General features: G+C 34.7%; 1 protein-coding gene across 5 annotated transcripts in view; it reads right to left on the bottom strand.

The window, feature by feature from the left end:
• Positions 1–24,834, bottom strand: part of CHM (CHM Rab escort protein) — a 75,158-nt gene that overhangs the window by 15,303 nt on the left and 35,021 nt on the right. For 4 of the 5 annotated variants that reach the window (XR_014229318.1, XM_082323113.1, XM_082323111.1 and 1 more), the window contains 4 exons: positions 11,304–11,381; positions 5,212–5,316; positions 4,251–4,314; positions 3,193–3,289 (listed from right to left, as the gene is read on the bottom strand). Coding sequence is in view for 4 of the 5 variants with exons in the window: in XM_082323113.1 (XP_082179239.1) it covers positions 3,193–3,289; positions 4,251–4,314; positions 5,212–5,316; positions 11,304–11,381 (344 nt within the window). In the remaining variant the exon portion in view is untranslated. The remainder of the gene's footprint in view (positions 1–3,192; positions 3,290–4,250; positions 4,315–5,211; positions 5,317–11,303; positions 11,382–24,834) is intronic. The other variant, XM_082323112.1, reaches the window with a different exon arrangement.

Consider the following 24,834-nt stretch of genomic DNA (forward strand, 5'->3'; position numbering starts at 1 on the left):
GATACAGAACCAGCTGCTCTGCTGCTTTATACCCCTGATGTTACATCCATTCATTCAGATAGTTAAAAGCCTCATCCTAAAGCTTCTTATAAAACCACCTTAACGGACTCATTTGCTACTGAACAGTTGTCTGGAAACTTCTCAGCAGAGAAGTATCTGTCAGAGAATTATGAAGAAGTTTAACCTATCTTTATACAAAGTTTAAATGGATTCATTTTTTTCCTCATTACCATACATTTCTGATCAATTTAATAGCAATGTATAGCTGTGGTGTTATTTTAAATCCAGATGACATTTTTCTCTTTTCACTCTGAAGTCTGGCTATATTTGTGCCATTATTTACAAGTACATCACACCAATCGTGAATGATTTCCTGGCTGCAGTTATGCCACAGAAAGTCTGACACTGACTCCAGGAGGACCAGAAATTTAACCCTTCATCCTCCTCCTCTTTCAGATTGCACACACACAGATTATATTCAAAAATATTCCTTTTTTTATTTAACTAAAACCAAACCTTCTGTCTAAAAGGAATATGTACTAAAAAACGTAACAGAAAACAGGTGGTGATAATGAAAGTCTCCCTGTAACCTTAACTAAATGTTTACAACCCCAAACACTGTAATACAATCTATTCTTTCCTCAAAAAAACCCAGCTATAAATCACTAAAGTTCACATCATTTACTTTCTATAAAATCTTTTTTATTATCTTTAAGGTTATGGCTATGAGTCACAGTCATCAGTATATATTTTGATTATATTTGATTTACTCAGGTATAACTGCATTAGTTACAGTGGTTGCCAACATTTGTCTTCAAGTAATTCTTCTAGCAAGAAGAACGATGAGTTTAGTTCATGATTTCATCATTACAGTCTCAATTTTTAGGGCAAGTGAAGGAGTTTGGTTCCACTCAACTGGCAATACAGATTATGTGCCTGTCATTTATGCAGTGTGATCAAAGAGTAGATGTATTTGTATACTTATCTTAAATAATTGTTTGAAGGAGAAATCAGTCAGGTCAAAACCCATTTATAGATAATGATGTAAAAGTTTTAAAAAAAATTATGAAATATGTCCCATAACTAGCACTCAGCTATACCTAAAATACAACTATATTATTTCAATACATGAAGACAAATTTCATTAAGGAACGTAGTACCTTCTCTTCCAAAATGAAAAGAAATTATGGAGAAAAGTAAATAACAGGAACCTTAATTTTTCAGCACCACAGAAATTCTCATGAAGCTAATACTTTATATCTACTTGAACATCAATCCTTTAGTTTCACTTCCTCCTATATATATTTTGTGAACCCTTAAATAAAGTCAATCAGCTATTTAAAGGATAAATATTAACAATATGCTTTATAGCGCTAAGTTCTTAATTACAGGTTTATCTTTTTTTTATTAAGTAGGAAATACAACTTTGAATGACTTAATCATTTAGTTTGCTCTTCTTTTGTATGCAAAGAACTGAGTTCAAGCCTAGGTAACAGTACAATAAATTGGTTATTATTACAGTTACTTATTTTTTGTTAGAAAGCGTTAGGTCAGATGACCTCTATTTCTGTCTTCCATAGTGTCCCAAATTGATAATCTATTTAACAGAATTCAGAAGAGGGATTTGGAAAGAAAAATAAATACCCAATAAGAACATTCTGTTGCTCATCTATTTCAAGTTCACCTAAAATACCAACAAGAGAGTCATAACGCTCTGTACATAGAAAACTTTTAATGGAAATACTGGGATGTCCCTTCTGGAAAGGTGATCTCTCAGATATTTTTAGAATTAAAGAATCTAATGCAGCAGATGACAATAACAAAGTTCTTCAAAGAATTTTTATAGCTTTACCTCAAATATATCATGATGTACTCCTTCCCTCCAAATCACATAATGGGACATAATCCCACCTCCACCGAAACTTTCAGAAGATAAAAAGCCCCCAAATATAGTGTACTTCAGGTACTTCAATTTAATGGTTCAGCTAAGGTAGTCCATTTTCAAAAAAACAAACTAATGACAAACCACCAGTAAGACTCACATGCTTTAGAATATTTTTTTAACCTACTGAAGGAAACATTTATTATTGTGTAAGTGAAAATAAGTCTATTAGCCTACCTATTAATTGTTCAGTATATGCTGATTAAGAAATCAGCAGAAACTGCAGCAGAAACAAGAACATATGCTCTAAAATATTCTGCTAGAAACAATACTGAAATACACTTGGCGCTTGTACTGAGAACCTATCCTTATGAAAACCAAAATTCGTAGCATTTTTTATGAGGCCACAGAGTCCTATGGCATAAAGATTCTCTTAAATTTTAAAGGTAGTCTGAAAGGGAAAAAAAAAAAAAAAAAAAAAGAAATACATGCATCTACGTTAACTAAGATCCCACCTTTTTGCCTACAGATTTTTTCTGAAATGATTGGAGAAAATACTTTGGGTGGGTTTTGGCTTTTTAGTTATAGTGGTAAGAGAAATTCTTGGCAGCAAATTTTACAAAGAAAACATTTCTAAGTTTAAAAAAAAAAAATCTTAATATTTTGACTTGAAGACTGCACAATCTTAGCTACTTACAGTGGAGAAGAAACAGTCTGCTAGAGCTCTCCACTAACCTTATCTGCCATTCTACTAAATCTTCAGTTGTCTTAAAAATCTTGCATAACAAACAAAATGTGGAATTCTAATACTTTTCTTTAATCTAAAAAAGAAAATACAGCAGTCATAACAAAAAGCTCTTTGTTGAGGCTATAACTGCTGTACAGTACACAGAATATTGTCCCAGTACTAATAAGACTATAACTATCAAGCTTATTAGCCACTTAAGTGTTAAAAGGAACATTTGATGTTTGATCCGTTTGGAAATAAAGAATAATAGGTTTTAGTACTGTGAAAGTCACAATAAGATTTTAAATAAATAATTATCACATGTATATTTAAAAAAAAAAACCTGAATCTTGTAGTATGATTCCTAAGCCATATGAAACAGCACACAACTGCTACAGAATGAAGACAACGGACTACTACTCTCGTCTGCTGATCACGGTAACCCAGTACACACAGTTTTCTCAGATAATAGCCTGGTCATTGTGCAGCAGAGGAACGATACGCACGTATTTTATATTTTGTTACAGAGTTGATAGAGTCAAAGGGAAAAATATAGTTAAGGTTACATATACCCTGTACTTACAAGTGTCCTTCATGCACGTCATGGTTGAGGAACACAACTCAATGACGCAAACTGCTGGTTTTCCTAGATCCACTGGAGGCACTGTCAAAATGGAAACCTATCAAGCAGAAAGAACAACTTACGTTAAAGCAGAGTAACATGGATGATGAGGTAACTAACGCAATTCTGAGCAAAGGTGAAAAATAACTGCAGACATTTATACAATTTTGTTTTCTAGTTTATTAGTAACAATTTGTGCAATTAATCCTGCAGAATTTGAGCATTCAAGAATTTCTACCAAAGTCAGCAAGGCCACCTTTGTAAGGAATGTCTGCAGCAGCACAACGGAAAGAAAATCTCATATCACAGCCCCCTTCCAAAGGAGTGACAGTTTCGAAACTCTGTTGGCAAGCGACTGCAAAATCATTTTTGAACACTGGGCAGAGCACTGTTACGTGAGAACGACTGGGGTACTTTTATGCAGGACTGCAAGACTTAGGAAGAAAAGACTTCTCTGTCATGTATGTTCTTATTTTGTAGATCCTATTTAACCTGTAAAAATACAGGAAACGTACAGAATAGACACTTAACACAGGTTAATATCCTTTAAAATTAAGGTCTGACAAGATGGATGAAGCATAAACATTTAAAGGATCTGAAAGTGTATAATAAGAACTTCAAATTGTAAAAGTGAATGTTAATAGCAAAAGAACTCTGCACAAAGTTTAGGCAAGATAAATAAGTAACAGTTAACAGAATACTATGGGTAACAGCTTGTTAAAAGGCATACAAAATGAACTTCCTTAAAGACAGGAGCTCAGAAACTCTATTAATTAATATAGTGCCAACCAAACAAGGAAACCCAAATCATTGAACTAAAATAAAATAAAATAAAATAAAATAAAATAAAATAAAATAAAATTTCCTAGTAGTTTGAGAGACTAATAAACAATTATCAGTGGAGAGAGCTGACTAAAAAGCTGGATGCAAGCAGAAACAAAAGCATGAATTCCTACCAACAGCTACATATTAATACATACGATTCATAAAGAGATAAGTGACACAAAATTGATATATACCTGCTGCTCTGAATCTGTGTTTAGTACAGACTGATCTGTAATGAGCACTGCTCTGGAGATCTGCCTACAATTAAATAAAACAATTATGGCATTTCACAAAAACAAAAAATAGCAATTTGGATTCATAGTTTTGGCAGTAACAATCTAAACATAATACTGTGGGAAGGCTATTTAAACATATAATCTTTATTAATATGATTCTTAGTGGGATATTTTGCCTGTTGCTGAAGTAGGACCACATCTGGAACATTAACGAAGTATTTTCAATGACCAAACCAGATGATGAATAAACGAGCCAGTGCCGTTATATAAAACAGCTTGAGTATCCTACTGATTTGTAAAAAAATATTTTGTTTATTTGATCAAGACCAGTAGCAGCACGTTACAGGACTTTTTACCTTCCAAACACCAGAGGACACTTTGGATTAAGGGGAACTACACTAGAGTGGAGTTCTTGAATTGAAATTTCTAATCCTCCATTGCCTACGATTATTTCTGCACTGCACCTACTACTACAGTTTGGCTAATATCTCATCGGCAATATTTTGAAGACAAAGGCAGTATACGTCCAATGCTTTTGGCAAGAACAACAAAACCGAGAGAAAACAATTACTTTTAATGCTTTTCTAAACCTGAGCAAATTTAAAGCAAGAACACCAATAGGCACCTCCCCCTTCCAAACACTTTTTAACAAATACGAAATCCCTAACGCACTTAGAGCCATTGGATTTTTTTAATAAGGAAAAGGGGAATATGATTTAGAGGACAATTTAAGAAAATCTAAACATAGAAAGTATACAGTATGCCCTCAAGTATACAGAAGAATAGAAAAACTATGCACAGAACTAAGCTGTACCGCAAAGATAAAGCGGAAGACAATAATCTCTTCAGTGTAACTTCCAGGGTACTTTATATACTATTATTTAAAGCAATTTACTATGTTTACTGTTTTACTACATACCTGTAACACACATTTGTGCATATGCTCTCTGAAAGGTAACTATCTTCCACAATAAAATAGTTAGCGCTTATTCTTTGTCCAAAATGATCCACAACAGCTTTGCATCTGTTAAAAAAATCAAACCAAAATAAGAAATTTAGATATAAGGTAACAAAATCACGTGTAACTTTTCGAAATTGAGTTATATAGCACATCGTTTATATCTTTCAAATAAGTCAGCTACAAATTTCTTTAACAAGTGAACCCCTAAAACAACTCAACTGAAACCGATAACTAAATCCTAGAGTTACACATTCTGCCTGGTACATACAATTTTTTACATGCAATGCCATTCTAGGTAACAGTATCAGAACATTAATAAATTGGTCACTTTAGAAGGAAAACTAAATGTAAACTAACGACACTGGCATTTGATTGTACATGAAAGTGGCATATATTTCTTACCTCATCATACATGGAAAAGTTATATTGTGAATCATTTTGTAGGTGCTACGCTATCAGTGTTATTTTTCCCTAGTCAGCAACTTTTACCAAAGACAAGTTTATTTTGACAATAATATTTAACAAATGAAATGGCAAATTAACTTAAGAGATGTAAGGAACAATCCCTGAGAAATGTGTGCATCAGACTGTTCCAAGAGAACTTTTCTGACCTTCTGTATTTGTGACTAAATATAGCAGTTATCTCTTAAGTTACACACAAAAGGATTAACTAAATCACATTGCTCTAAGAGCAACACAAACGTTCTTGATAGATACTGCTTTTCTTTGAATACATACCAATTCTAACACAAACATGTATTCGTCTGCCTCAGGCAATACTTGAAAAAGTGGGGGGGGGGAGAAAAACCCAAGACGCGCCCCTCCCCAGTCTTTCTGAAGGCAAGCAGGTCAAAACAAAGTGAGAATAATGAGAAGTTGAGACACTGCTACAAAAAATTTCAAGAGTCGAGTGTAACGCAACAGATGAACACTTATAACTGGGAGAGAAATGCAAACCACAGGAAAGAAGCAATTCAGAGAGCTTAAATGAAAACCGGATAAAAATTCCAGATTTTAATGGGGAAAAAAACTCTATGGAAGAACAAACTTCAGACTTATATACGACATATGAAACCAAATCATATATACAAGAAAAATAAAAAGGAGGCTGCATACAGACACTAACTAAAAACAACCTCTACTGCTGATGCCTATATGCCATGATCTGTGCTATATTTAATTGTACATATTTTCCTCAAATTGAGACATTGCAAACATTTTTTAGAACCCGCTACAGGTTTAAAAAGCACCTATCTTAATGAATGCTTTTCCCATCTAAAGTGCAAGCAAAATACATGCACTACAGTTTATTCCCCTATAGCTTGTTTCCATATCCTAAGGATCTTTAAGACTCAATACTGATTTCTAAAGCAAGATTTTAAGGTTTTCTACAATATCAGAACATCTACTGTATAAATAGCTAAAGCAAATTAGCTTTACTTAACTTTTGCTTGGTGTATGAAAGTTACCGTGTTTTTTTTTTTAAATTAAGTTCTTCTGAATCAGCATCTCAATGTTTCACCTGATTTAATATACAGGATTCAAACCAGTAAATTCTCTCATACACGCACGTGTGCGTGCACTTGAAAACATTGAAAAGAAACAAAAGGTTGTCTAACAGAGATCCCTCACAGATTGAAATGTGTTTTATCATAGCGCAACATTATTCCTGTATCAGTAAATATCTGACATGCAAGTTATGCCTTACGAATAAACAGCATTTCTGTAACCTCAAGTTATTCATGAGCTTCTGTGATCAAAAGTATCTATAAAACTAGAGAAGATGAGAACCAAACCTAAATAAGTAATAGCAGTCAGCTGTCACTAGCTTTACTCAACCAGTTACTTCTGTAGTCTGAAATGAGAACTGAAAAAGGGCGCACGCAATGCTTATTTACAAATCTAAGAGGTTAATGACAGTTAAGCATGTGTTTATGATGCTAACTTCTAATGCTGATTTCACAGGAATCTGGATACTACGTATATACCTATATTCAAATTCAACAGACAACTGGAAAATAGTAATTAAAAGAAAAGCCTAATGGTCCAAGCATTGTTTAACGTTAAACATGTAGTACTCTTCATACGGTTTCAAATCACATTCTATTCAACACGTGTTCCACTCGCAACTTTAAGAAGTTTTTTCTTAATGTTAACCTAACCGATTTCATTCTCAAGCACTCATTTGAATACTGCAAATAAACAAGGAAGTCAAGCTGCTACAGTTCATTTCTAATTATAACCTTTCTTATTGTTTATGAAACAATTTCCCCTGCCACCCCCCTCCACATTACAGAAGGGGAAAGGTTGATTAAATGTCATGTTGCATCACTCAAAGCCAGCAAAAGCAACTACACACTTTTTATTTTCCTGCGAAGTGTTGTTCCTCTCCTTTGTTCAGGAATAGCTATCAGGTCATATGCTTGATAAGATTTTAAACAGAAAGAGAGATAGTGCTTTTAATTTCAGTCTCCGCTTTACTTCAAAGGATGATGCTGAGAAAATTTCTTTCAAGTACTGCTTCCAAATATGGAAAACACTTATGCACTGACATTATCAGGTCTCTGTCATCTGATATGTGTTGGGACAATGAATCATACAGAACCCTCCATTGACCTTCTTTCAATGTGTCTAGATAAAAGGATGAAAATTAGAATCCATCTCCTTGCAGTGCCACGAGTTATAAATGTACTTTATAGGGCTCATTATCCAAACTAATGGACTAAGGGCGACATCCTTGAAATGGACTTACCAGCACTGACAAAGCCAGTATGCAATATTTCAAGAAAGATATGTAAATTACTATGTGTTTGCTATATCTTTTTATTACAGATGTATAAATTTCCATTTATCACATCTTCTCCATTTTTGCGACAGAATTATGTAATTGGAAACATATGTAAAGTGTGATCAACATAAAATGCCTACCATTATTATTAATGCAATCCATGTAATTTAAAATACTTTAAATTTTATCATATGTACCCAAAAAGTGACCTACAATAAACATGGAGAAAATAAACAACAAAAAAAATAATTATTATACAAACATTCAATGTGCTTTTTCCTCAACCTAAGGAATACGATGTCTTTTTTATTTTCTAACAGAGCACCGCAGCTCTATCAAGACCGCAGGATGTTCTGCAGACATATTAAAATAACAGACCTAATCCGATACATTATGTAAAAAATAGAAATTTTCAAGTAGATTGCCAAAACCTTAAAATAGGTATGTCTGCGAGTTTCTACACTTTCACACTGTCTTCCCCGATTCTTATTTTCATAAACTACAAAAAGGGCTATAGTAACATGATAAAAATAATTGTATAGTTGGGGATGAAACCTACTATTCTCCTTACATACCATTATGGGTAGTAAAAAGGTGAAAAGGCAATTTAACTAGATATTGAACAGGTTCTTATTTTTCTTGTGCTGGAGAGAATGTTAGAAAGGAGTTGGAATAAACTTCAGAGATATTTAGGGACTTTAAATTAAACTCTAAACTATCAAACAAAAAGTTTGAGAAGAAAATCAAGCCCGTAACTGTAAGTATAAATTTTCCTTACATGTACTAAACCAAGAATATTAAAAGTAGTGAAAAAATAAGAGCACTAAGATCTTGATGAAGTCTGGAAGCCTATAGAAGATGCTTATAAAATAGCAATGAATATGGCACAATTTGACTAAATTTCTACTGTTGAGACTTTAACACATTTGTAAGCAAGGTAGGCTGCCTCTGAAACTACAGAGACAGCTCTAGTGACAACGAGATATGAGTTTGACTGTTACCAATTACTATTAATGGCCTGTTGACTCAAAAGCTCAGTAACTCATAAATACCCTCATTAACAATTTGATAGCTGATTTTTATTAGGCAAAATACTGAAGCCCAAAGCCAAGAGGAAATCAGAGCTGCTGCAAGAAGGGAATACGCAGTAAGGAAAGAGATAACATGAAGAAAGAAAAAGAAGGGAAAGGAAATAGTGATGAGCTTAACCACAAACTGCATAGCTTGCTACGTACCACTCTAAGGAAAAGACTTGGCAAGTAAAAGCAGTATTGCATTCAGGTGAGAGAAAAGAAAATCAAGAGAAAATAATACAACTGAATAAAAACATATACCTGGGTTAAAGAAACTCAGCTTTCTGAGTGACAGTTTTGCTATGGTGAAGAGGCTATTTGAAACTTTTAAAAATTATTAGGAAAAAAGAGAACGTTGTATGATCGTTTTCACTGCTGAAAATACTTTTTAAAAAAAACATATTTTGACCTAGGCTGTGTTATTTCATCATCTGAAAGAAGTCTGACACTTCTCTTCTATACATTTTGTTTGTTTGTTTACTTTTATTTTGATGTAGAAATGCGATTTGGTAAAATTCCTGCTTCAAACCTATGGGAGACCTAAAAAGAGACAACAGAAGCAGGCAGACGGCTCCAAGGAAAAGGCAGGTGACTAGATGTGTGAATCTGGATGTGTTGTGCTGCTTCATGTTCAGCATCAGATAATGGCATTACTAAAAGACCAATGTTTTTGGAATAATGAAAGTCTGGTAAAGTCTGGTAAAACTATTTCAGTAATTCTGCACCTCAAAGATCCGTCCTTCAGTCTTAAGTGAAAATGGTGTAAGTGAACCAGTAAAGCAGCCTAACAACCTAAAAAAGACACTTGAAACCTAACTGGAACCCCGAGGAACTTATCAGATGCAAAACATAAAAGCAGGTTAAAGGAAAAGCAGCATGCCACCCTTTTTAGAATACATATAACCTTAACAAAGAAAACATTACTTTCAAAGGTCTTCAGAATCTGCAAAAGAAGTTGGAAACTGGGACAACCAGCACCACTGACCAGTTAAGATCGCCATAGAGCAGTTTTCGGAAGTGGCTAACAACTAGGAGTTTTGTCTCTCTGAAAGAACAAGTTAACTATTTAAACATTATTGGAAAATAAAGCTCCCTATAGTAAAAGTTCAAATATTACTGTTAAAAAACCCACAGAGTTTATGAAAGGGGCATAATTTCATTGGCATATGAATCAGGCACTTAAGACGACAACACACATGATGAAATACTATCACATCTGCATCTCAAAGTCTAAAACTATGCAATGAACTTCAGAACCTTAAGAAACTGGCAAAGATAAAATATATTGTTTATAGAATTTCAGGAAAAACAGATGCTACTTGACCATGTCATGACAAATCTAGCTACAAGTACCATGCTCAGAGAATCAACTGTGCAGTGCCACTGGAAAGTAAACACGTTATACCCATCATTTAACTATGAATTTTCCTAATAAAATGTTACTACATATTTTCTGGCTTAATTTTCAAAATTTTCTACAGAACATTTTGAGCTTTTCAATTACAGAAACGAAGCTGAAAACAGACTCTTAAGAGACCCAAAGCCTGCAGTTAGACTAATAACTGCTAGAATGTATAGAACAGAAACCACGACAATTCACAGAGGTGTGAAACATGCCACTATGCAAAAAACTACGGGTTGATTTTTCTTAGCTCAACTTTAAACTCGCCTACAGGCCTGATATTGTTGTAGAAGAATTTATCCTAGGATAAGAGGGCAGCATAGTTTATGACAACAATCTACCTAAAAACTCATTAAAGTCTTTTCTCTTAGAGTGACATGCATTATCAGCAAAGATTAATCTGATGAGTCTTTAGGTGAGCTCCATTTTTAAAAATGCAATAACAGAGGGCTTTGTTGTCATCTGATGAAAATCAATTAGAGTAGGTAAGGCCACAAGGAAAACTAACATCACTCATCACCAGCCCCCCGGCAGCTGAAATGATTTGTCTTCCAAGCTTGGGTGATCAGGAGCTGTAGTAATATCACAGGGAAATTAATTTAGTTTCTATATTCTAGACCCACTTCCCTTGTTCTGGAGGACCTATACACAAATTACTTTTAATCAAGGTTGATGTGTTATTAATACCAAGGAGGATCTTTGAAGAATCATTTTTTTTTAAATTGACTTAACACATTTTTCATCTGTATTTTGTATATAAACAGAAGGTTACTTATATTACCCTTACCGTCCAGATTCTTTGTCCACTACAAGGCACTGCACAGAATGGCGAAGACAATAGATACCACCAAATACAGCACACATCCTAGAAACATAATAAGAAAAAATAAAGGTTACTCCTATCACAACTAATTGTAATCAATGTGAGTATGTGTCATAAGCAAGGCAAAGTACTGTGCACGGTGTAGTACGTTTTTAATGACACATCTTAATCTCCGAATCAGACAATCAAAAAACAATCAAAATAAAGCACGTCATATAGCTTTTGTAAAGGATATGTTGTTAACTTTTTTCTCTATTAGCATTTATCTTAGTCCTCTAAATTGCTACATTAGCTTCAGCACTCATTCTCTGTTACCATCTTCAGTCATTCAGGATGGAAAAGAACCTGTTTACTGAAGATGCACAGAGTATCTACTGATATTCTGACCGCACTACACTGCACAGGGCGTAGAATAAAAATGTAAGAACACACGATAACCATACCAACCTCTTACCAGAATTCTAACAGTGATTCAGAAGTTATTTCTCTACTCTTACAAAATGTAGCATGGGAACTTCATGGACTATAAGCAGCTCAAATTTTGAGGGCATTGAGAAGTGCCCCAACAGAATGAAGACTTCTCACAATCTAAAGATGAGCTCTTTGTTACAAATAGTGATTCTTCTACATTCTATGTTATGATATAGTCGCTGGACTGATGTTAGAAAAATTTCCTAAATGAAAAAAGGAACCAGCTTCACAGGTGAGTTTTTCAAAACCTAAAGTACACTAAGCTATTTAGCTGTCTTCCACTCACAAACAAAACCCAATACCTAAACCAAAGAAAATTATGCTACCCAAACATTAAGCCAATATCGCTACTCATCTGTTTTTAAACTCTAAGGAGACTCAGAATTTAAAGAAACTAGATTACGACATGTAAATATGAGGGACTCCATGTCAAGTCAGCCCACTGCAAAATTTCATCACTAGCCAGGCTGTTTTATCACCCCCTTGAAGATATCTCTGACTAAACCCCTTCACCTGATGAATCTGTCCTATGCACAGTCTGAGACGGCCCTCCCGTAAAGCTGCACAGTAAAAGTTCAGTTGGTCTGACGATAAACACGATCCCAGGTTAATCCCCACATCCTAACTTCCGATATCTGCCAAAAGCCAGGCTTAATCTCTGGGGATTACTTTTCTGTTGATTTGATGTGACACAAGGTAAATTAATTCACAAAAAATGGAAGTTTAGTTTCTGCAAGTGATGCCTAAAATTTTTACTGGACCCACGCTAACATGGAAATGACTGTGATATCACTAGTTTTAACTTTTTTTAATTCCAAGTTCATGAATGATTTTAATCTAAGCCTGCATTCTTCAGAATGCTGTCAAGCAAGTATAAACAACCAATATTCTTTTTGCTATGTATTTTAAAAAAACTCTTTACGCTTTCTGTGAGAGCACTATAATGCAGAGAAATTCATGCTCTTACAGAAGCAGGATGTATGTTAGAGACTCTCAAGGACAAAGCTTCATAATTAACTGAGAATTAAGATAAACTTCAGTTTTTTTGTTTACAGTGCATTATTTCAGGGGCATTCTTACTATAATGGTAATACAAAAGCAGAGGATGACGTTCTCTAAAACTTGGTGTGACAAAAGGTAAACCAGTAAGAATATTTTAAAAATATTTTTCAAATTATGTTAAATCAGAAATAATTGTTCTCTTCAAAATTTCCAGTCAGCATGGAAATCACTCAATGGAAAAAGGTAAAGAAAAAAGATGCAGGAGGCGTGTCCGATCCCTTACAATACAATTTTAGGTTTGGACTGTTTACAATGTCTGAGCTACCTTGGGAATTTTTAATATTTAGGTATTTATTTACTTATTTAAGAATCTCCAGTGGTTCATTCAGATCAATCAGCTATCATTGACCTCTTCTCACGTATGCTGAAGAGAAAGGACAAATGATTTGCACGTTGACATAAACCGCACATCCTTATCTCAGAGAGAACTGCTCTATCAGAGACAACTGTCAAATGCTATGAAGCGACATTTGACAATTCTTCCTTTGTCCTAGAAGTTAAATACACCTGTGTTCTTCTTGTGATCCCTAGTAAATAGCCTCTTCTGAGTAACAGATAAAGCAGGCTGTAGCACATTCAATACAGCGACACACTGTTCCATTTCACCATGCCGGAGAAGGATACTGGGAGTTTGCCGAGTTCCTGTTATTCAGCTGAGGTTCAGTATGACCCAGCCGTTTGATGTTCAGCTCGCAGACAGAAGGACAGAGCTGAAACCGGGAAGGCATAAAAATTAGAAATTACACCTGCCATTTCATTAACAGAGTCTGCCCAGGTATTGTTTTTAAAATAAGAATGTGTAATTCTATTTATCTTTTGGTAGAGTTTACACTGTAATTTAACAGATTAGTGTGACTATATTTCTAATACCTGCCTAGCATTAGCCAGACTAACCAAAGCAAACCAGCAGTATGAGAGAGGTAGGCTGGTTTGGTGGAACATAGTTCTCCCAGATTTCTGGGATGATAGCAGGCTTTTCCTGGTTTACAAACTGGTTGGTTTTTGGTTGGGTTTGTTTGTTTGTTTGTTTTTAAGTTAAAGAGCTTTAGGTATCTGTTCAAAGATGATGAACTTGAAAACTTTCATTTTGCAAACCTGAATTCCTAAAATAGAATCCATATTATCATTCAAAAGTCATATTAGACAGTTTAAAGATGGTACCACAATACCTTTTAAACTGCATGAATGACACAGAACGGCAAGCAGCTGAGGTGCATTACCAACTCACGTCTCTTCTGAGTTGTACTCCAAAAGGCAGCAGTCTAAGGCAACGTCAGCGGTATCACTACCGGCTGAATCAGAAGATCCAGTTCCCTAGAAATACCTCTTCTGCCCATGCAAAAGCAGGGAGAACATACACCACGTTGAATCCCAACCTTGGTTGTCTGAAGATTGTTGAAGATGACACAAAGGTTAAACATCCACTGAAGAATTATTATAGAGCCTTGAGCTACGGGCTTATTATCTCTAATGCTGCAATCAATGGCTTCTTGCCTGACAAAGCATGTATTAGGATCTTTCAAACCAACTCAGATGAATTTATTTCATATGTTGTATAAAAGAATAGCACTATTAACCTAACTAGAACTAAGATTCCTTTGTTAAAAACTATAAATTATATTTTTCCTTTGACTTCAACCACAGTCAAGGGCTTTTTGATATATGCACTTTATTTTTCTAGCACGCTTTGAAAGAACCTTTGCTGCTTGACTGCGCAAAAATGTGAATTACTTATTTTCAAGAGTAGCCTGCTATCCAGCGGAGGAGGGCATGACCTGTTTTCATAGTAGGCTAGCAGAAAACTTCTCTTTTTAAATGAAAATGGAAAGGAATTTTGATTGTGTTGTGTTAAACAATTACAAAGAGCCAAAATACCTATTAAAACAGCTTAGCATGAAAAATGACATGATTAGGAAGAACTTGCCACAATTATTTAAATATAGAAATTGAAATATTAAACTAAATGGTATCCCAATAATTTATGACAAAGTAAAATCATTGCGCTAACATTACTTTCATACAATAGGCTATTCAAGATGATTTGACTGTACTTCAAGTACAAGGCAACTCTTTGATACCATTAACCCTAAATGACAGACATTTAAACTGATATTACTCTAATTAACTGGCGACTGCCTACACCAATAATTCAAGTTTTGCTGAAAGATAGCAACAACACTGTACTCGACTTCAACTTTGCCCTGGTGACATCAAATCATATTACAGCTAAATTAACAGTTGTGAAAATTTTTGGCCTGGTAGCCCTCCATCATACACAGCCTTTAAATGCCACTTCAGTTCCCATCAAGGCAGGAATCAGCGGTTGTAATTTTAAATACAGCTGTGAAACAATAGGACATATTAAAAGCTGAATTTTTGACAGCATATTCGCGATGATTTATGAGTTTGTATATAATTTGATTATTCTATTAATTTTACTGATTACTGATTCAGCTAATACAGTGAAGGTCACTTACAAAATAAATCTTCATTACATTTCACAGAAAGTAACTGCCTCCAACTAGTTGTTTTCTTTAATTAAACACTAATGTAACAAGATAGGAAATAGGCTTCAGGGTTGCTGCATCTGTTGCTACAAGAGGAGTTTACTGCTTTGATGTAATGCTCTCCGATATTAATTGAATAAAAATAGAATGTCTCTCCATCTGACATCTTGATTTTCAACACAGAGATACCATAAACACCCTTAAATTATAGACTTATCCATAGATCATTCTGAAACTACATAAAAGAATTGATAAACCGTATCACATACTTTCACACCAAAAAAAGTAGTTTTTATTTCCAGCATATAGTTTGTCTTCTACTTTCTAAAATGCATGGACCGATTAATTAAAAAACTTAATATTTTTCTCCCCAACTGTACAGTCTTCTATAGCAAAAATTATTTGCTTCCATCCTTAAAGATGAATACTTCATGTACAGCACAGCAAGCTTTGGAGAAAGATCAAAGAAAAACATGCCAAGTGCTGAATTAATGAATTGTCCTCTTTCAATTTATTTTTACGCACAGAGCAAGCTGTGACTTCGTCCTTATGTTAAATTCTGTGTTTCCTGAAAGGTCCCTAGAACTTCAGCATTTCTACACTATTGTTGCACGTTCTAAAAACATTAGAAAGTAGAATGCAGACAAATCAAATCAATAAAATGGCTACAGTTAAAAAAACAGATAGTTAATTTTCTGACAGAGAGTTCTCATAAAAACCTCAAATCTCAGTACATGCACCCACCCAGATAAAATAAAATAAAACAAAACACATAAAAAAACAGCACCAAGGAAATAATGAAGATAATAATCAACGTCAACCAGAACTGTCCTGGCATTTGGAGAGCTATTGGAAAGGATAATATGTGCCAATAAATGCATTTATGTAAGTAAATGAAGAGTCAAATAGCTTGACTTTTTCCTGGAGACTATGTTCAGCATTCCTGTAAAATTTAGAAAAGGTCCTGAAAGATTATAGGATCATCCTAATTTATAAATCCAATTAACAAAATGACAGATTTAAAACTGTCAGAAAGTTCCTGCATAGTTATCAACCCAGAAGTTAGTTAACTTCCAAAGAGTATTTTGCAGGAACCACAATTTCTATGCCTGTATTCATATAGCACAATGGTTTCTTTCACCAGAGCTTCACTTCTGTCCTAGCAGGGTGAAACAGAAGGAAATCCTAGCACTGCGACTGGGAAATGCTACAGGAGAGTTGCTGTAATGGCAAAGTTCCCAATCAAAATGCTGGGGGGGGAGGAATGAGGACTTCTGCTCATTCCAGTTTCAGCAAACTCTTTTCATGGAGAAAGACACAGCAGGCAGGAATGGTGACAGCTCAGGGAGGAAATGCCACAGCTGAGAGAGGGGTTGGGAAAAAAAAAAAGTAGCCCAGTCAAATGACATTTTATAGCGAATTTCATATTTCGTATTTTCTCTAGGGATTTAAAAAACAAATTTCAATTTAAAACTAAAGTATCATTCCTTTTTATTGTATGGGATTTAGACTGCTGTATATAGAAATATGCATTCACATACTGTGAAGAGTTCTAGTAGAGCGTATAGTATTTGACAGTAAAACAGGTAACAAGATAAAAACTGGTGTATTGATTTTGTTTAGAGCACAAAACTTAAGAATCTAAGTAACATACCTACTTACAACTTAGTCTAAGATGCATTAAACCCCCTGTGCACTTTTTTCTGTAATTACAAAACAGGGATAATTTAAGTCTATTTCATCGGAGTCTGGCAAGGATTAATATTTATTGTCTATGATATCTGAATGGCCAAATCTGCAGTGAAGTGCAACTATTTCAAGAGTTTTAACATTTATGAGTTCCTATTATGTGATGTGCAAGTTTAGGGGTTTGGCAAGTCGATGCTGCCTTTTATGGGCTCAAGATTCCAATTCTGTTTTCCGAAACTCATATGTTAGAAAACATTGCAATAAAAATCTTACTTCACCATACATTTTTATGTTCCTAGACTTCCAGTTTTGCTTCACATAAGTGTACATTTATTAAACTGTTTCTAAAACCTGAGCAAGTTCTGTTGACAAAAATAAGACCGTGTATAAGCTCTGTTTTCAGTTGTCAAACTGTTAGTAATTTAAGCAACCGCACTACTGGCAAGCTTACTACCAATCCAAGAGCTACATTACTAATGACTCTTGTAGAAGAGCTGTTTAGAGAGTCTAAGAGTGGTGGAAAAGCAGCTTAGTTGTATCCATTAATAAATTCCTAATAAAAATAAATGAGAGACCAGTTTATCTAATAATGCACTTGAAAGTCATTAACACCACAGAATTTTTCCGTCATTACGTACACTTGTCAGCTATCCTCTTCTACAAGCCTACATTTAAAATAACCACAGAACAAAAAATCCTCATTTAAGAAATACTGAAGTTGCACAAATATGGTAATTGTAGAAAAAGCTGCTAACAAATATGTGCATGGTATTTTACAAAAATCTGCTTTGGAATAGCAGCTGCTTAGCTTTAAGTTATTTCTGAAGCAAAAGTCTACTTCTGTTCACAGTCAGTGCTGCACTTCAGATCAGAATAGTTTTGGTTCAACACCACCCTCACATGGGCTACAGGAATGTGGCCAGTTCAGCCCCTGCGTGCCTGGAAGTGTTGCGTAGGCTGCTCTACTGCGCCCAGCTGCTGATTCGGCAGATGGGACGTTCTCTTTTCTGCTATATCCTTACTTCTCGCAGAAGGAAAATTTGTAGCAGTAATATTTGATGGAACAGACCTGCAATTCACAAGAGAGCGTACAACCCACCCAACTCAAGTTTCTTGTCGGCTGGTGAATAAGAAAAAAAGATGCTAACTTCATGAGAGGTAGACAGGGATGAGACACCCTTGAAACAACCCTCTGTACAACAGGCAATAAAAGAACCTCTGCGGGGGGGGGGGGGGGGGGGAGATTTAGCATACAAGGATTTTGAAAATAAAGTCTTTTGCGTAAGTTTAATCTAATTTCTTGGCTTACGAGAAAACAAATTCAATGTGACATCCTACAACTTGGAACACTTAAGAGGTGGAAAAATATCTGTGCAACAAGTAGGCCTTCCAATGCTCGTGAAAGAAGAAAAACCCAAGTTTGACCATGAACTCTTGATGACTAGATTATTCCATGATAACAGGTCTCTTGATCAAATAAAAAAAAAAAAAAAAAAATCAGCTTTGTGTCAAATTTTAGATTTGCTCTCTTGAACACAACTGCTCTTCCCAGCAGAAGTGTTTTGTGGGGTTTTGTTTGTTTGCTGTTTTTTTAAAAAAATAAACAGTCTGGCATTTAGCCTTCTTAAATAAAGTATTTAGAAAGAATGACAAGTTTACTTTAAAATTTACCAAATCAACCTAAGAAGTTATTTACAAGAAAATCTCCGGAGGAATGAAAATGATTAAGATTTTAGCAAACAGTTATAAGTCACAGAGGATTATGAAAATTTATCTGGATAAGAGTACAGCCAGAAGAAGTTCCATAACACTACTAAGGGCAAAGTATTGCCACTTGTTGAAGCAAAAAGGGATATTAATAAGTTCTGTTACGGAATAAATTTATTGTGCTTCCAGAAACTGCAAAGTAAATCCAAACACTGTTGAAAGATGACGACTGATATGATGAAATGAGGCTACCGCAAAAATTCAAAATCTGAGGTAAAGAATTTGAGACTAGGTCTAAAATAAGTAGTTCCAGAGCCATGAAGTTTTGTCAAGATTGTGAACTGTCATAATCACAATGTAAAAAGTCCTGTTTCTTAAAATAATGATATTGTTAACCCTAAATAGTCTGTTCAACAAATTTAGTCAGTACACTTGCATCTCATTTTACAAAATTATCTAAAACCAGACCTCAAAGCGAAGTTGCTAGAAAATTAACTTGCACTTAAGTTGCATGGTGTACTCTTGACTGAGTTTTGGGCAAAGACCTGAAATGAACCAGAGGATAAACACCACATTTCAACCATATTGCAGCTGTATGAGCACAGCTGCTTAAGAAAAGTTTACTGGAATTTGAAAGAAAAGTTGCTTAATGCTGGCTTATTAAATGGAAGAATTATATAAACATTTTTCAAGGATATTGCAATCAACACTACTTTTTAGTGAATCCAGGTTAAGAATCATTCTCTGGGATGCTAAACTCAAGAAACAGATGATTTACATGAAAGTAAGGTGAGGATCCATCAGGCAACATGTTCAGCTATTTAATTAGCAAGTGTTCTAGACATTATGGCTAAAGCATTGTGGAAACTGTAAGAAATCAGTACACAGGAGGAGAAAAACAAAGAAAGAAAAAGAAAAGTTCAGTGCTTTCTGTACTCCTGTGATGGGAGTTAACTGCAAATGCACTCTGAAGACTAATCTGTAGGGAAGGCAGAAGTATGAGACCTGCCTGGCTCTCAGTTCTGCCGACCTTGCAAGGGAAGAAGCTGTTCCTTGCACAAGGTCCTGCAGCTGCAATTACACAACAGTTCTGCCCTCAGAGAGGAGCTGGGGAGATCAGGACTCTAGGGCAGAGGCACACAAACTAAAAGCAGTCACTAAGCATTAGCTCATCTACAAAATCCATTTATGTGCTCTCTGCCTCCAGAAAAGACATAAAAATTCAAGTTATCTTAACCCTCAATGAAATCCAAGGACTATTTTACCAATTCAGTAATGTTTTCGAAGCTACCTTTCTCTGTCTTCGAGTTTAATGAAAAAGGACTCTGCTAAACTACATTTGCATTACATCTCAGATGTGCTCCAAAAATAAACATTCATGTCATTTCCATAGCTCTTCTGATAATGCTGTAACATATTTGTATGTCTGAGTCCTAATTCTCAGGAAGAATACATAAGCCAGAATCTTCACATCGCCACACAAGCAGAGAGATAATACGAAATAATCTATCAGATATACTTCCTTCATATTATCAGTGTCTTAATTATTAAAGCAAATAATTACTGAAATATCATGTCATTACAGCATTTGCATTTTGTGCTTTTAAGTTCCAAATATGTTTGTAAAATGAAGAAAGAATAATCAAGAATTAGGCCAAGGTAAGTTATTTTCAGCCATTTTTAATATGGAATGTTACACTTATTTTTCCTATACTATAGGATATATTCTAATCCCTGTAATCAATTTCTTGACAGAAAACTTTTCCATGCCTAGTTAGGGATCTGAAATCTATATACTTGGACAACATTCATATGATTCAGAGCATCACACGTGACATATTCTAATGGCTGAAGGACTTCACGAGGTATAAACTTCTGAAGAACACTGTATTTATAGTCAGTGAAATAATAAGGAGCAGAAAAGCTCTCATTTGTAAATTTTTTTAAACAAAGAACAAACATCTCACTGAGAAGAAAGATGAAATCTAAAATGGGAAGGTATTTTCAAACTTTCATACACTTAGAATGCATTTCACAACAAAGGTTATTTCCAAATTAAAAGTCTTTTCCTGTCAAATTCTGAGAAATAATGTGGGCAAGGACACAAAAGCATTCCATAGCTTTATTAACGACAATGCTCACTGATCTGTGAATAACCTGAAAAAAATGAAGATTATTGAGTTACTTTACCAATCTATCCATCCATCACTAGTGAACAGGACTCAGAATGATGGATTATCTCACTTCCCTGATGTTTATCCCAAGAAAGAGTTTCTCCTTAGAGGGAAAAACAAACAACTGATCCTACAAACAGTCATGCTAACTACGCTTGCCCATTTTGCATTCATCTGCCAACAAAGTGACGAGAAATATATCAAGTTTGTCTTTAAAAGCCAAACTACATCAAAAGTTTTATTATTTCACTGAAATGCACGTGAAAACAATTAAGAACAAAGCAGCATTGCAGCTATGCTTACTATTCAGTATTTTAGTAAAAAACAAGTCATAGTGACAAGTTGTCAGTAATTTCAAAATAAATTTTCAGGTCCAAGGAAATGGAATAATCTTAAGTGATAAGAGATATATAAATAGGAGAATTATGTATTTTGAAATGTAGGACCGAACGTGTATCTCAGCTACAGTCTATGTTCTTTAAGTCACCTGTGATTTTCACACTTGCATAGAATTGCACACGTGCTAAGACACATCTGTCGTATCTGATCGTCACAAGGAATTAACATTGTTTGAATTTCTCATTAATATGCTAAATCATACAATTAACATACAGAAAAGTTATGCATATTGCTTACATGTAGAAATATGATACTCATTTATAGGTTCGAATGAAAAAGACGTTACACTAAATTTTTAATACATCAATTCTAAGTGCTTATTACAGTCAGGTTTCCTGAAGTCTAGTCTTGACTTCAGAACACTAACACCTTCCTAGAGACTGTAACAGGGACATACCTGGAAATGTTAAAGTACCTGAGATTACCTCAGAAGCTTTGACATTTGTAGCAGATAATAGCTCAAACGTAAGGGTAAAAACTGATTATTCATTTTTGAAATATATACAGGAACCTTCCAAATCAATCACACAATCCATCATATCTCAGCCTGGACTCTTAATCTTCTTGTAAATATAGGGATTGAAAGAGATGAACTGTCTTAATCAGATCTTTCCTCCATCACAAAATTACTACTGTCACTGGCACTGACAGAAAAATGACTAATTTCAGCTAGAATCTGTAACAACTACTAAAAAAAGGTTACGTTGCCCACCAAATACATACACAATGTAAAAGTTCAAAGCCTATTTATAGGAAATGCAAGTCATTAACTGACTACCATCAAAGTCAGTGAATCACTAATTCCTACGGCAAAGCAGCCCAAGACATTCTACCACCTCAGCACCTCTCGCCACGACCACATCTCTCAATTCTTGGATGATTCTTACAAAGAGGAAAAAAGATAGGATGTGTTACCCCCTAGAACCTTTATGAGGTGACAGACGGCGTAGTGTCCAATTCCCTCTAAAACTTCAAGTGGGAAAAAACTGAACTGCTGCTTCTCAGAAAGTCTTGTTTCCATTTGGATGTTCATATTTGCAAGAGTCCAGAAAAAAGAATCTGAAACCAAACTGAGGAGAAACTATGCGCAGTCTCTCCCAAAATTCAGTGTGTTCACGAAGCAAGCACTGAGAAAATCACAGATGTGAGGCCACAACCTACAACTGACTTCTCAGCTGTCATTCATTAAGCAGCACTAGTCATGGCTGAAGCTTCCAGAAAGACTTCCTCTCAAAGGAAAACTGAAAATAAGAGGCGTATTTCACTGAGGTGAACTGTAAAAGTGAACTATATGAGAAAATGTTTATAAAATAGCACTTCCAAACACTCCTCAAAGCCATAAAAAAAACCTCAAAGTTTTTGCTTCTGAAAAACTGGAAGGAGAGAGAGTCAAGTTACAAAGGAGGAATTTTGTACCACATGCAAAAGCAAATATGTCCTCATATTTGACAACTATTTCAGATTTTTAAGTCACATCTTTTTTTTTCCCAGTTATAAAGGAAAATTTGGAAGCTGACAATTTTAACATTCACCTCCTACATCAGAAAATATTTAGGGTATTTCCTAATGGTTTCTACAAACAGAAAAATAAACGTCAAAATCACACTAAATATTCTAAATGTTTTATCACTGAGACTTTACAGTTTACAATGATGCCCAATTACAGCTTTTCTTTAGTGACATTTTTTCAAGAAAACGAAAGCTGTATTACAGATTTGCAAGAAACGTGTTAATGGCAAACTGCAAAATATGTATTGGTTTCCCTAGCTGCCTTACATATGGAAGTTTTGGTGTCTTACATTTACCATATCAAATGTAAAGGCTTGCTTTTATTTTCCTCAAGAATGAGATATTACTACATCTATTTTTACTGAGCGTAATACTACTACTACTACTTCATTAGAAAGGAAGAGACATCGCAGTTTCATACCAAGCAGTCTGAACCAAAGGAAGCTGTTATACAGGCCAGTAAAGTTTTGCTGCTTGTCAGCTCGAAGTAGCATGAGGCTTCCAATGACCTTCCTTGTACCACGAATCCAATTTATGGAGACAGAAATCTCACATCTGTACCTCGACATATTGGGAGGTACATTACGGTGATATAAAAGTTTAATTTTCTCTCCTAAACCATACCTGTTTAAACCAATAAAGAACTAACACCGCTTTTCCTCACTCAAGTGTCGTCAGTAGTTATAAAACGTTGCACTGTTTATGCAGAATTCATTTAGAATGCAAGGATGTGACTTACAAATGTCTTTGACTCATTCACATAAATATGCATGCATGCCATTTATAACAGTAGCCTTGATGAGAACACACAGTGTAACTGGCTGCAAGAAACGCTTAAGAGGTTTACATTAAAACAGAATATAGAACGGTGGTTAGAAATCACAGAACAGGTGACACCTTACTCTGATAACCTGGTGATAAAAACTGTAGGGTATGATGTATAGGTTGTGGCGTTACCGCTTTACTATACAGTCTGAACAGTATTCTTCAGATACTGCTCAGTTTTAGCAAGATGTAATACCCAAGGCAGACCACATATAAAAATTGTGATTAATCTCAAAAAAGATTGTGATTGCCTCCTAAATCGTTCACTTAAAAACAAAGACATTTAGACTTTATTGTGTATTAGAATGTTTGTAATACAAACCTTTTAGAAGTATAATTACTTCTTGGTTTGACAGAGTAATTTGCTTCAACTATTAAAATACCATCCTTATTGTAAGACTTACAATTTAACAACAAACAAACAAACAAACAAACCAACCCTAAAATGCAGCAATCGCTGGGCATAAATAGAAAGTTCAGGCCATCTGAAGAATTCCTGTGATCACAGAATCATTTTCTGATAAGAATATTGATAAGACTTCTAGACACCACTACTGCTAACTCTTGAAATCTATTGCTGTTACAGAACAGAAAATTGCATGTGCTGGCTATTAAACAAAATAAAGTCAAAGGGCTTTCACGAATGCAAGAAAAATTATATTGAGAAGACTCTACAGTGGGGAAAAAAAATAACTAAAATTCAAATTTCAATTTTCGTTATTAAATTTACTTTTTTCCCAGGTATTTGAAGCCAAAGAAGGTCTAATTGCAAAACTTGTGCTACTATAATGGCTCTGATAATCTTTTGATTTATTAACCTGTTGGTCACGTACAGATATTTCATCCCACATGAACTCCTATAAAGCTAGAAAGACATTCATAAAATCTATGAACACGAATTTTATTGCATGACTGTGTCCAGAGTTCTTACCTAAAACCAATTCTTTTTCACAAATTGTCTGTCTGAGCAGCTAATTATGTAAGTCCACATTTTTAGAAATCTCCATACAAATACAGTTTAAGGTACAGATGAAAGGCTATTGACAAAAGAGGAAGTTATCAAATAACATTTCTATGCAACATATTACAGAGCAATGCCTAGTTCTCTAATGAACTAATGGAAACATTAGGTAATCTACGTATATATACATC

Source organism: Platalea leucorodia (assembly GCF_965183815.1).
Source record: "Platalea leucorodia genome assembly, chromosome: 10".
Lineage (NCBI taxonomy): Eukaryota > Metazoa > Chordata > Aves > Pelecaniformes > Threskiornithidae > Platalea > Platalea leucorodia.